This window comes from Etheostoma spectabile, chromosome 23 (assembly GCF_008692095.1).
Source record: "Etheostoma spectabile isolate EspeVRDwgs_2016 chromosome 23, UIUC_Espe_1.0, whole genome shotgun sequence".
In the NCBI taxonomy this organism is placed as follows: domain Eukaryota; kingdom Metazoa; phylum Chordata; class Actinopteri; order Perciformes; family Percidae; genus Etheostoma; species Etheostoma spectabile.
The window spans coordinates 16,668,768-16,683,326 of record NC_045755.1 but is presented as its reverse complement, the minus strand read 5'-3'; the positions used below and the strand labels follow the sequence as shown (position 1 = coordinate 16,683,326).

The 14,559-nt window shown below is 37.7% G+C and overlaps 1 protein-coding gene across 4 annotated transcripts in view; it reads right to left on the bottom strand.

Annotated features, from left to right (window-relative positions):
• The window catches only part of syt1a (synaptotagmin Ia), a 186,634-nt gene that overhangs the window by 40,379 nt on the left and 131,696 nt on the right, over positions 1–14,559 (bottom strand). For all 4 annotated transcript variants that reach the window (XM_032505589.1, XM_032505591.1, XM_032505592.1 and 1 more), the window contains one exon: positions 6,088–6,291. In XM_032505589.1, the coding sequence (XP_032361480.1) occupies positions 6,088–6,262 (175 nt within the window). In that variant the 5' untranslated portion in view covers positions 6,263–6,291. The remainder of the gene's footprint in view (positions 1–6,087; positions 6,292–14,559) is intronic.

Here is a 14,559-nt window from a genome sequence, read left to right as displayed (position 1 = left end):
GCATGGAAAATGAAGATTCTCCAATGGGTGGGTTGCGCATGATGAAATACATTTTTGCTGGTCTTCAAGGCTCAAATCACTTTTTTCAGCATCATCATTAAAATGGTATGGCACTTTTAAAGTACTTTCAACACTATCAGTGGCGTATACTAAACTCTGGTGTAGTTCCTCCTTCTACTGTTGTTAAGTCTGGCAGTTTTTCCTTCTGCAATTGGTGTTTGGATAGAGGGTATTGTGTTCTGTACAGATTGTAAAGCCCTTTGTGGCAAATGTGTGACATTATTAGTAGTTGAAGTACCCACATTTGCACAAGACAGTGTGTGGAATAAAACACAGAACATAGATCTACAAAGTTAATTTAGCCCGTTTCTGATTCCTATAGTTATGACACTCTCCTCTCTGATTTTTCCTGTGACCCGGATAAAAAATCTCAAGCGTGACAAAAAATATCAAAAATGTTTTAAATAATCTTCAACCTCATGATCAATGGCCATAATGAACTTATGATAAATATGCAAGTAAATATTTTACTAATACAACGTAGCCCATACTGTAGTAGTGCAGGACTCTGAAAAATGCCCAAATATTTCCATTACACCCGGGTGCCTCCATTAGCAGAGGAAAATATTTAGATATTTAAAAGCTTCAGAACAGTTACTAAATGGACCTTGTGGTGATATAGTCTTGAGATTGAGATATCCTTTCAAGTTAAGAAGTAATTTATATTGACCCAGATCAGCATTAGTTTTTGCCACTTACATTGACGAATATTTCAAATTTATGTCATAAATATCAAAGACAGTCCTATAAGATGTCTCTGTCTCGACTCAACTCTGCATATAAAAAGATTTCCGTCTCCACATCCCTGGTAATAAATATCAAATTATATTTGACAGAAAGCTTTTATGAAATGGATTGAGTTAGATGGATGCATTTAAAAGGGTGTGTGTGTGTGTGTGTGTGTGTGTGTGTGTGTGTGTGTGTGTGTGTGTATGTGTTTAATATTACATCTGGGTTCCAGCAGCTGCAACAAATCCAATGTGACAGGACCCTGTTGGTCAATTAACCTCAACATTATATCTTGTTATGCTTATGAGAGCAACACTCTGTCCGTGCCCTTTCCCCGCTGTGGCTTGTTGGCTTGTTTAAGCAAACAATGCGATTACAACACGGCGCAACAATGACTGGATATATAGAAACTGATGACTGATGAAAACTGTGTGTGTACTTCTCTTCTTGTACCAAAAACCCAAGCTGGTCTATTCATTTGTGATTTGGTTAAATTGGGTATACTTGTTCCATCTGGTCTATTATTCTGATTATTATCAGAAAATGTAGACCCATCAAAATCCAACAGTGCATGAGGTGGATTTATACCAATAATATGAAATATAATAATAATATATTCCTAGACACAAAAAAAGTAGAGCAGTGAAATTTGGTGCATAAAAACAGAGCTGTTTGTTTGTCAGCCAAAAGCGTATGAACACTATACAGTATATATATATATATATATATATATACACACATACGTACATATGTATACACACACACACACACACACACACACACACACACTTGGGCAACTTAGGCAACACCAAAAATAAGCAAATATAAGTAAACAGCTACTCAGAGTGAACTGTTGGACCTAAATCTAAGTGGCACCTTCTATTACACACAGAGGTGGAGTGGCAATCAGGAGAGTTGGGACATTTCTTAGTGGGCTGGTAGTGTTTCAAGGCCGCAAGGGCCGGTCTGATAATAGTTATTCATTGCAAGTTCTTAGCAAAACCATCTGGCGGCCTGGTGTGCGGCCGGACTGCTGCCTGGCCACTGCCCGGCCGTTACCCGCTGGTCAAACTGTGCAGCTTCTGCCCAACCCGTACGGCGCATACGGCCCTATGACGAGAAGCCATTGAACACCCCTTTTTTTCTTTGTCACGTTTGGAAGTCTATTGGTAACATTAACCAGTACATGTTTGTTTTTTTTCTTTTGCGAGGTCACCCCGTCTCCGTATTTTCGGCCTGAAAAACCTTATATAACAAAAATAAAACACAAACTGTCAGGGCTGTTGTTCATATTCAGCTATGTCTGAGTGTTCACAGGTGGCAAACAGAACAAACAAGTTACCATGTGTACAGTACAAATGTTCCAGCACTGAGACTCATAACATATATTTAACCCTCAAATGCTGACAAAATCTCTGAGAAGACAGAAGATCTGTTTCCCATCTGTTTACTGAAGATTTAGAGGGAAAGCTGGTGCTGGTTGGGACTGATCTGGCTTGGGTTTGACCAGCCCCTGATGGTGTCTCTTGGCAGGCAAACTTTTGCTTAAGCAAGGGCAAAGAGTAGACAACAAGGGCTTGTCACCAGAGCAACAGCAGACAGAGACGAATGGCTCTGTTGATCCAGCACCGTAATCCCTCTTAATAAACTCTGCTGTCTGATGACTGTGAGCCGCCACAAAGTCAAACAAGTTGAGACACATTCAAGCTCTGGCGTATCTTTTTGTGTTTGCCCTTTCCTTAGCATCCAGTTACACCACTAAATATTTTAGTCTTATTTTTCTTTCTTTTTACCTGTAACCATCAGCTTTATCACAATTGTCAGTCAACACCAAAAGCGAAAGACAGTTGGTCAGTCCCAAGACAGCTTTTGTCACAAAACAGTCCCAAAAGTTAGTACTAGAGTGCTCAAGAAAAAGCTTACATATACAGTATATATATACAGTATATATAAAGCTTTTTCTTGTCTGTATCTCCTTACAAAGATGGGACTTAAATATGGGTTTGATAACAATGCAAGTTTCAAGAGTTCTTGAATTCTTAAATTAGACAAAATATAACAGATTTCTCCACTAGAGGCAATAAATACATATTTTAATTTAATCGTTTTGCAGCTTGTAAAAATGTTTGTGAGTGCCTTTGGCTGCCTAAAAGCACAAAGCCGCTCATAAAAAAAACTCTATTTTTGTAAAATGCCAATCGCTTGTCTGTGCTATTTGGGGTAATGGCTGGTGGAGCCAGCAGTCACGGATCAAACTGCTTCTGTGTGCTCAGGTCAATTGTTATCGGGAAGTAAAGCTTTGGGTGTTTAGAATACGCAGTAAGAAATTCAATACACTGGCTTTCTTGGAGGCAACCCCTCTGCTCAATGAGAAAGCTTGGAAGGCTAATTCATAAATTGATTAAACGGATTTATTTGGTTGTAGAAGGAATTGTTGTACACACATTTTGTACACCACAATCATGTTGACATATGTCCATCCCTGTAGGGTGGGTGCACTCCTCTACTTCTTAAAATGTTATTTTCATTTAGTGTGTATATCCAGCAAAAAAACTGGTTTCAGTGTTTCAAATGTGAGGATTTGCTGCTTGTATTGATTTTACATCTGTATGATCATAATATCTTTGGGTTTTATACTGTTAGACTGTAAAAAACAAAACAAAAAAAAAGGATTTTTAAGACATTCCCTTGAGCTCTGGGAACTTTTGATGAACATTTTTCACTATTATCTGACAATTTATAGACTAATAAAGAAATAAATGCTCGACAGAATAATTAAATGTGTTAGTTACAGAACTACAGCGCATCAAATAGCATGTGAAAACCATAACAAAACTATCTCTTTATGAATAGACATCACAAAACTGGAAGGTGAGATTACTGGATAAAATATGCATGAAAACATATGTTTGGGACTTTTTCTTCAAAATGTTTATAACAGCTATAAAAAACAAAGCAAGCACAGTAAATGCAGAAAAACTGAGATAATGTCTAGTGGTTTTTAGAAGCTTGAGCCATAGCCAACAGCTGGGGCCAAGGCAATATCCCCTGCTCAGAGATACATGTCCTGCAGATCCTGATGGACGGAAATTCAGCAACAAGTTAGGCCAGTCTGACAGCCCCATGGACCAAGCCTCAAAGCCTGCAGGGCTTAAACTGGGTTATAAGCCCAAAAGAAAACCTTCTGCAGCAGCATTAGCTGAGCATGCAGCTTCTCCTCTCGCATATTCCTTGTTAAATCTGCCACCTGACTTTCTTTAGACAGTATCGATATTCCACGGAGTAAACAAGTCTAGGGTGATTCATCATCAGTTTGGCAGCACCTGGGAGCAAACACCGCTTTTGATTGAGGGGATGAGGTGAGAAAACAGTAATCTAAAACCCTGTGTAAAAGGACAGATGTTTTGTTTTTTTGGGAAGCTCTCAGATAACTTTCCTGCCTAGGGTATACAAAAAGAAGCCCAGATTTAGTTTTTTCCCTCCAGATTAAAATGTCAAAATTTGAAAGCAATAATGAATCGTCTACTTTTAAAGATGATGTGGGAAAAGTTGTCAAGCTTGGGCTAGATGCGGTAGGAATAGCAATACATTTGCAATACCTCAGTAGCCCCATATTGGACTCACAATATGGAACATTGTTGACCGTTTTTATTTACCCTCAGCACCAAGCACACAAATCAAAACTTTTTCTCATTTTCCATTAATGAAAATATGTTATTCAAGACCACATGGAAGATAAGTTATTCTGACAATATATATATTTTTTGTAAATATGCAACCTAGTCCAAATAAACCTTTTGCTGCAGAAGAAGGAATTCTTCATGCTGACTCGCTCAACAATTTTCTGGAAAGGGGAGCACGACTTGTGGTGTCATTTGTGTCTTTGACACAGAAATAGGTCTTCTCTTCCACATCAGCTATTTCCTGTTGTGAGAATTACTTCCACATGAGCCTGTGGATATATGTACCTTTAGATTCCTGCTAAATGAAAAAAAAATTGCATCTCCACACAGTGCTTTATCCTGGATGACACCATACAACCATATTTTCGAAAACCTAAAACTGAAAAATTCTTCATGAAAAAACATGTAGTAGTGGGAAAAAAGGACAAAAAGGACCGAATGTCTACCTAAAAGGAAGTTGTTCCTTGCCACTGTTGCACTTGTTCGTGGGGGAATTGTTGGGTATTTGTAAATTGTAGAGTATGGTCTAGACATACTCTATCTGTAGAGTATAAGTAAGATAAAAAGACTGAAACTCTAACAGCAAAAACTAAAGCCAGTTACGCACAATTAAGCAATTTATCATGTCAAACTCTTAAATCATTGCTGACAGATGTTTATCTCCACTCAAATAATTTAGCGAAGATAGCTCCATCTGAGCTGTTCAGTGCAAGAAATAAGTCTGTGAGTGTGTTGTTGACTCAAGCAAGACAATGAAAGAACTAATAAATTACTTGTTCACCTGATTCATTGAAAGTCTTTTATCAAAAGTCACGAGTAACACTGGCCTATCCTCCTACAAAAGTTCACTCACACTTGAATCATGTTTGAGTCACGGTCACACTAGAATCACACTGAATGGATTGAGTGGTTTGAATCAGAGGGAATGTATTTATAGACATCACATATAGTAGTTGCAAGGCTGATGAAAAGGCCTTTTTAATATATTTTTTGAAATGTGACATCAGAGCTAATCGTGGCCATTCAAAAGTACTCACATAAAGGACTTGCGAATTTCTGTGATATGGTTATTTTGTACGTTTCCACCTATTTGGTTTACCAATAAAGTAACTAGTTTTACCTGTTTTCCTGTTATACTTCTCAGAAAACAGGAAATAGTTTGGATGTGTATTTACAGTAATCCCATTTCCTGGGATTAAACCCTAGTACATACATACATACATACGTGTGACATCCATTTCAAAACACTTTTGGACTGATGAAGATCCAACCGGGATGGAAACTAGGTCTGTTTAGATTAATTGTGTAATTTTAGAGTCAATCACATCATGAATGTAAAAGTTTTTAAAAGTTAAAACTACCAATTATTTTCCCTATTGTATGTTCTGACACTTCTTTTTGTGATTAATTCAGTAATTGTTGGGTTTACAAAATGTCAAAAATAGTAAAAAAAAAAAAAAGTCCATCACTTTTTCATCTTGAAATCGTTGTACCAACAATTCAAATATTCACTTTACTACACAAAAGACTGTGGTTGGGTCACTTATCAATACATTAACTACTTGTTTCAGCTCAAAAAATGGCCTACTGTTATACCGGAAAAAGACACACTTACATGGGATTTTGTTCAACTCATTCATGAACTTGTCCTTCAGCTTGGAAAATGCCTCATCCTTCTCGCCGGTGCCCGGGCCGGCCATGTTGGTGGTGTTGGAGCCAGCTGTGGAGGAGGAGGCGGTGGTGGGCTCGGGCGGCGCTGCCGCCAGTGCTTCCCTTCGACTCTCATTCATTATGGCGATACTGGGCGGCCAGACAGATGCTGTACAAATGGAGAAAGAGAAAGACCAAACAGAGTGGGTTAGATTTTTTTTTTGCCACTGTGACAGATGCATGTCAGACGCAGTGAGCACACCTTGTCAGATGACTGAGTTGACGCAGACGGTGTGATCAGCTGCTGGCTCAGCCTGGGTAAACATCAGCTGGGGTCCAGAATGAATTGGCCAGCACGCTGAATTCAGAACAAAGCTACTCACTCATTGCTTAAACTCCAGATTAGCATCACAGAGCAGAGATAAAATGATTATTTATTACTCTCATACAACGCAGGCCATATCACAGCACTGGTACTGTCTTAATTAAAATTCTGTGCTCTTAGAAGTCAACCAAAATTACAGTTTATAATGTTGCAATGAAGGGAAGATTACTTGTCCACTATCTTATCACACCATGCTCTTTGTACACAACAGGTGTATTTACTTTACATAAAGGCTTTTTTGTGAGGGGGTTGAAGGAAACTGTGCGGTTTATGTTAACCGGTGCTTTGTATACGTTTGTATGTGTGGATACAGTCATGTTTATTGTATTGTATGTCGCAGCAGCCTCACCCCTGAACATGTTAGTCATCACCTCACTATCATCATGGAAGGATGGCTGAAATGAAGTTTCAATACTATCAACAGAATGAGTAATTTACAATGTATTAATGTAACATTAAATCTTCTGTGTCTTAATGCTGTTATAAGAACCAAAATTTATACTCCTCTGCATTTTTGCTTCATAAATAACTTAAACACTTAAAAAAAATAGGGCTAAGTGTGGTTATTTTGACTGATATTGCGATTGTGATATGTTTCACAAGGACTTTTGTATTTATGTTCCATTTTCACTGAAAAGTATTACAACAACAAAAATGTAAATGATTATAGCGTGATTTTTGTGAGGATTTGTACAAAACAAAGATTTTTTAAGTCTGTACTACAGCCTTTTTGGCCGGGACGTCTCTGCAGTGCCCCAATACTTAATTCAGAATGGTTTGACACATATTTTGCATTTTAACAAATATTGCACCCCCCTTGATTGGGATCTTGCACTAGTTCATAAAATTGTGATTAATTGTGCTGCCCTAGCAAAATTCCCATTATAACTTTTAATAGATTGGAATTCAGGTGGTCTGAGAGAAAAATAGACTTCTGAACCTCCTCTTGGCTCTTTATTCAGGAGTTTAAATAATCTAGGTCATGATGGGAGACTGGCCAATCACAGGTCATTCCAGAGAGAGAGAGATAGAGAGTGTGAGAGTGAATGAGTGAGGGAGAGTGAGAGTGAGAAAGAGAAATATATATATATATATATATATATATAGAGAGAGAGAGAGAGAGAGAGAGAGAGAGAGAGAGAGAGAGAGAGAGAGAGAGCGTTTCTATTGGTTCGGGCTATTCTGTTCAGAGAGAGGTCTCCCTCTACTTGGCATAGCGTTTTTTTTCTTTTTATGCTCTGCAGCTATAATAAGTTAAAAAACAATAGTTGGTGTTTCTTTTACCGCTTAGTCAACTAATCGATTCTTAAAACCTATTAGTTTCTCTCTATAAGGAAACTGTGTAAACAAGTATGTACTGGAGGATAAATCTACACATTTTAGTTTTACCTAAATATTGTCATGCATAAAACAGAATGCGTGCAATTTGAAGGCTGACATACATTTAAAATATATTGTTTCAAGTGTTGTGCAGTACTTAGTATCATGACACACAACTGTCGGGCAAAGCTGCAGCGCTGTGACAGATCTACTGCAAACAGGAACTATTTATTGTCCACTCTTTCTGTGCAGGTTATTATATGCAATTTGGCTCTGTCACCATAGCAATCAAAGAAGATAATGGCATACTAAAGTTGTAGAGCTTTTCCACTAGTACACAGTGAAGGTTGATGGCCTAATTCTCCTCCTCCATTTTCCCATTTATAGTCTTGTTTCACAGAGGGCCTTGAACTGGTGTCGACAAAAACAATTTTAAAGGTGTTTATGTGATTGAAAAATCTAAATCTTGTCCACAGAAAGGCCTCTTATGATATCCTTTTTCTAAACCTCAGAGAGCTGAGTACAAAATTGGGTGGCAATTCATTGTAATATAATCTTTAAAAAAAAAGGAAAAAAGCTTCAGAGAGCAGAAATCCAATTCATGTTTCTTCGTACGTATACAATTAAGTTTGCAAAGGCAGCGAGGCAATTTTGACTGAATTACAGCAGAGATATGAAGTGTCTTTTCAATATTTGTGCTTCTCAGATACTGTTTAACTATATCTGGACACTTTCTTTGGGCGTTTCATTCTCCGGAATAATAGACAAAGCTGATTTAGTACTAATTATTAGCTTTACAATAATTTTCTAGGGGGAAAAAGCAAACTATGATCTGCTGTTGGTCACTATGCAGCTTTCACAGAGTAGTTGTGTGAGGCATATTCCCTTGTTAACTTAGCTCTGACTGTAGTTGGTAGGGAAGGGGAGCTCATTTCTCATTCTCTGAACTGTATTCCAGATTTCCCAGCCAATCTGGAAATTCCGTCTGGCAACCAGCCACAACCCTGTTTCTATCAAAATCTAGGCTATCACTGTTACTGTTGAGACTAGGGCCAGCAAGAAATGCAATCAGCCAGACTTATGAACAAAGTACATTTATCTGTAGTAAAATTGATTGGCCATAACATACATGAAGGATTGTTCTTGGGAAACTTGGAGGAAATTACTTGCATTTATTTCAAGCTGTCGACTGCTAATTGGATCCCTAAAGGCAATGGAGAAAACGCCTACTATATAGCTCAACTAGGGCTTAGTTGTTAGCACTGTTACACGACAGCAAGTAGGGACTCTTAAATACTGTGATACATTTTTTGGTAAAGAATAGAGTTTGCATGTTCTTCCTGTGTTTGCGTGGGTTTCTTCCCACCACCAAAAACATGCATGTTAGGTCAGTGCCCCATGACCAAAAGGCACTGGCAAAAAGGCTGGAGTCTGTCCTTGGGGATGCTCCTATAGGCTAACTGGTTAACTGAAGGTGATAAATGTAATTTCTTCATGAATGACATGAAAGGCACCTTTAACCTTTTTAACAGTGATGTTGCGGAAGTTTAAATCCTGTTAATATTCAAGGATCTTTGATTACTAAAGGTCTAATATGTACTATGTTTACTGTCATAAATACAAAAATGACCCCAATGCATCATCAGATATTAAGGAATCATGATAAGCTGAAATACTATCTTTTCTAACAACAATGCTAATGCCAGTATTTTCTTCTTCTGAAATTTCCGTTCAGTGACGAGAATTTCCGTGTTTTCGCTTGTGTTTTATATTAACGGCCCAGTTTGACAGCCAGGCCAATATACCTGTAAAAACACATACCCGGTGCCCTACAACTTTAACGTTAGTACAGCCATTAAAGCAGCAAACAAACGAACAGGATCAACGGAGAATAGATCATTCTAAGCCTAGGAAGTGTATCTGCCGTCGGGTGGAGAGGACAGCGAGCTTGTTGTGTTTTTAACGGTTCCTACTGTACTTCTAAGCCCAAAAAGTGTGTCTGTCAGTTGGGTACAGAGCTCTGCTTGAGTACGGGCTTTTATGACTGTCAATATAGCCAGTATCTAATGTTTGCTACTCCGCTGTGCTGTGAAGTAATATCCTATCCTAATAGGGAGATGACTTCTCCAGTATTTTGAATTCGTACTGCTATTTTAAGCCCTAGCTGTCAGTATTACATATTGCACCATTAACCATCCAAGGTAGACTTCAGATGAGCTATGAGAGTTTGAAACCGATGGCTTATACTTATAATTATAAGTATAAATAATTATTTATTTTGTGAATGAATGGAAAAATGTACTTGGTGGTCACTGTTGAGCTCTTTAAATGACATATTCCTAGTTAATGCTATAAATGTGGGTAAATATTTTACACCATAGTTTGCAAACACCAAGAGAAAAACTTAAAGGGTGATACCGTTATCAGTGCAGTTAGACCTGATTTAATCTGAAATCTGGTTAATCCAAAATTGCGTCTTAACCTTGAGGTTGAGATGCATTTAATCTATTTTAAGTTTCAAGAAGATTTAAACTATGTTCAAGCACTTTGATGCTACACTGACATTATCCAAAAATATAGTGAATATGGACTGTGGTCTGGGAAAGCCAGATTTTAAAGTTGTTGTTTTTCGTCAGCAAGTGTAGCAACATAACATGAATGACATTGATGGACAATGCACACTGCCATTTTCTCTATCAGTTGGCTCTGCATATCTATCAAAGAGCAGAAACACTCTGCAGCAGCAAATATTACACATCAACCTACCAGTCAGCACCATGGACAGCGGATGTTTGATGTGAACATCAAACAAACATGCTAAAAGTGAATAAGGACATAGTCACGTGATTGGCTCGACAGAGATGGTGGCTTAAGATATAGCTCCTGGCCCAACCTTGCCAAATAGTTGTGTTATATGGTTCCAACTCCGATATTTATCACTTTGTGCTTGATAGTTTTTAAAGCAGAATGGCAAACAAGAACAAAACCCAAACACTGACATTATATCAATTAAATGGGACATTACATGATGTTCAACAGAAATTGCATTTGGAGCAAACAATATAGAACATCAAAGAACCAGGGGCAATACGATTAAAAGTGGCATACTCTAAATACAAATTGCGATGTAAAACCATAGTGGAGTTATGGCGTCTTGAGCAGAAAATGAAGTCACACTCCCTGCGTGTGCGTTGTAATCCGAGTTTCTTGGTTCTTTGTTTTGATAGCCGGTTCGGCCACGAGTGCATTTGAGTGTATGTGGCTGTGAAAAAAACTTGGTATTTCACATATTGGGGAACGGTCTGTGAGAGCCGTGTGGAGGCATCACAACCAACTGTTTTTTGCAGTATTTCAAGTACATAATCGTATAGTCTATGCACTTGTATATGTATACTTCTAAAACGACTGTACCGTGACTCCTAACATAGTTTTCTTTCTTGGTTTTCCTAATGGAAAAGTTCATATAATTACAGACTTGATTAATATGTCCTAATAGTAAGAAAAAGCAGGGTTTGTAAACAGAAGTCACACAGACTGCCAAGTAGCTCGTTAATTAGAGAGACTTTGATAAACCGTCATTTGTCGAGCTTAGTTATTGGCAGCAGGGGTGTCAAAACAAATCTGATTCCCAGTTACCTATACTATCCAGAATACCCAATCTTAAACTTCTGGGTAACACTGAGTTCAGCTATTGCCTATTAACCAACCAATTCTGACCTCAGTGGAGGGTGGCAAAATTACATTGTGATATGACTGATAACCCCATTTTAGGCAGCAACAACTTCTTAGTATACATACAGGATATCCTGGATATCATCACAATAACATGAAGTTATTCTTAGGCCCATTGCTAAAGTCTACCGCTGAGTAAATAAACCAAAGAGAGGCAGAATAAGTGGTGTTATGCCACCAGCAAGCATAGCTCAGTAGTTGCCAATTAAGCTGCACAGAACAATTAGCATCAGAGTCACCAGAAACCAGCAGGTTAAGCTGACTGGTAGTTAGAAACTTAGTGACCTCTGGTCCCACACAGTGGTAGTCCCAGTGTGTGTGTTTATAACGTTCTTGAGAAACCACTGCAATATGACTTGGCCAGTAGAGCTTTCCCGACCATTGCTTTTTAAACAATTAATCTGGCAATTATTCTTTCAATTAGTTGACAAATCTAATGATTCATTTTTTCGAATAATCTTTCAATTCAATAACGATTAATTTTCAATAAGTGATTATTTCCCATTGCTCAATTATTAACTATTTACACAAAACAATTTTCACTATGGTTCAAATCTATGTTTATTTAAATTGTTTACCACTGCACTGTTAATTAATTTGTAGTGCAACCTGAAGACAGATGTAGGCCATCAATCCAACAACAAAATAGTCCCTTTCAGGAGGAATACAAAAATAAAAACTTAATGCAAAGCAAGTGCAAAAAGAGTAGCCTGTGTTTGCTTTTTTTAACAGTAGTAGGTAAAATAATGAATAAGATATTGTTTAACATTAAAGCTCTTCTCCCTTTAATCTCACAGATTAATTGCAATTTTAGCAACATATGAAAAAGTGCAATTTTTCTCTCTCCTTTCTAAGGGAATTATGAGCCCAAGCCCGATTTAAACCCAACAATATTTTAAAACGAGGGCCGTTATAACTGAGAATACAAAGGACACGTAAGATATATAAAACAATCTGACCTGGTTGCGCAATGCAGTGCTACAAATGGGGGAGACGCAGAACAGTTTACCTCACACTCAAGTCTTTAACTGTAGCACGCCCTACTCAGTAGGGTAAGATCTAAGGTAATAATAAATAATTTAGGTTTCAACAAAAAGTCAGACAAAAAAGGCTCCATGTGTAGGAGAAGACACAATATACACCTAGCAATGACATGGGCTGTTAGGAGGAAAAAGACAACTGTTGCCAAGAGAAACAAATTACTGTAACATAAAGTATCGGTGGTTGTATGATGTAGTAAAACTGTAAATCATTTGCTCTGTTTATACCTTGGAAACCGTGTCCAATTAGCAAAGCTAATATGAATCGCTGGTTTACAATGGTGGTTCTTTTTGCCTTCATCTTGCAACCACACGTAATTAATAATTGTTCAGCTGTTGTCAACTGTATTTACACAATCGTCAGCCAAACACAAGACATGGGGAGCGTATAGGCTGACAAACACGTAAACATACTCTCGCCTGTAAAAGGGCTCATTTGAGAGTTAGCCGTGAAAATCCTCACTTGCACATGTATATATTGTGTCAGAGTTTTAATTGCCCAGACAGACCCTTCATGCAATTAGCACCAACATGTTCCTTTAAGCTAAAACATGACTTCTTTGCCCTATTTGTCCAATTTAATCTTCTCTGATGTTCATTTATAACCATACAGACATCAATAAACCAGTGGACAATGAGTATCAATCTTGAAAGAGATACGTACATGGTCTTGTTTAATTATCCTAAATGTAAGTTATTGCTGTGGCATTCATTTCCTTACACAGTTCTCCTGTACATTTTCAGCTGCTTAAATTGTGTGCTTGTGTATTCAGTGCCACCAAAGATAGTGTTTTTTTTAAATCCTGCTTTTATATCAATTATCACAGGAGATACTTGTAATATACAGTACTTATGGAATACTGTATGCATACTGTACTTTACAAACATAATACGCTGCTTTTAGTTTGTCTTACAAATGTCTTAATAAATGTATCTTGAATTATAAAGTGGGTCTAATCTTTTATCTTTCATGTTCCTGAACTAACCATAACCATACTTGACAGTTAAGACTATATATAACTGTAGACATGTGACGTAAGCACACCAAAACCCCTAAAATTAAATAATTTATTTTTTATAGATGAAATCAGGCTGATAAAACTTAGTTTTAATCTCTTGTGTTGAAATTGAACTCTGTGAACAAACGCAATTCTAACTGAGTTACTGGCTTGAGGCAGTCCACACAATCACTTCAGGTTTACCAGCTGCTGCATTCCAACAAACTGTGAAAGCATAATATCACTGCACTCTCCAGCTGTGATTTGAACACTTAGCTAGCACGTCTCTAACCACATTTTGGTCTGTCACTTGTTTTTCAACATCTTTGTCTGTGACCACACATATTTTAAAGGTGCAATATGTAATACTGACAGCTAGAAAATAGTTACTGCACTACAATTTCAAAATACTGGAGAGTTGTCTCCCCTTCCTCAAAAATATTTCAGCTACCTATGATCGTTTGATTGCTAACGTTAGCTCAAAACGCCTTTCAAGGGACGACCTTTGTTGTGTTTGATTGCTAGCTTGTAGCTAAGCTAGCAGTCATTTAAAAAATGTTTTAGCCATCTATGACTGTTTGACTGCTAACGTTAGCTCAAAACGCCATTCAACTGACAACTTTTGTTGTGTTTGATTGCTAACTTGGAGCCAGCAGTGAACAAACTTCGTTAAGTCCGTTTTTACTTTACAAAGAATCTCTCGTTAGCATCTTGTAGGCTACTTGTCGCAAAGTAACGCATGCGCAGCTCTCATCTTCACTCGTCGCAAAGTGATGCATGCGCAACTCAAATCTGCACTCGAGTTACAGTACATGGGGGAGTGACAGGGATTACTTTACTGGCTGTTTCTCAATTGTTTTTGCAATTATGTAAACAACTCAGGTACTGTAGCTATATAATACAATGTGAGTACACAAATGTTGAAATGACATAACATGCCCGTCCCTAGTAGCCGTGATAAA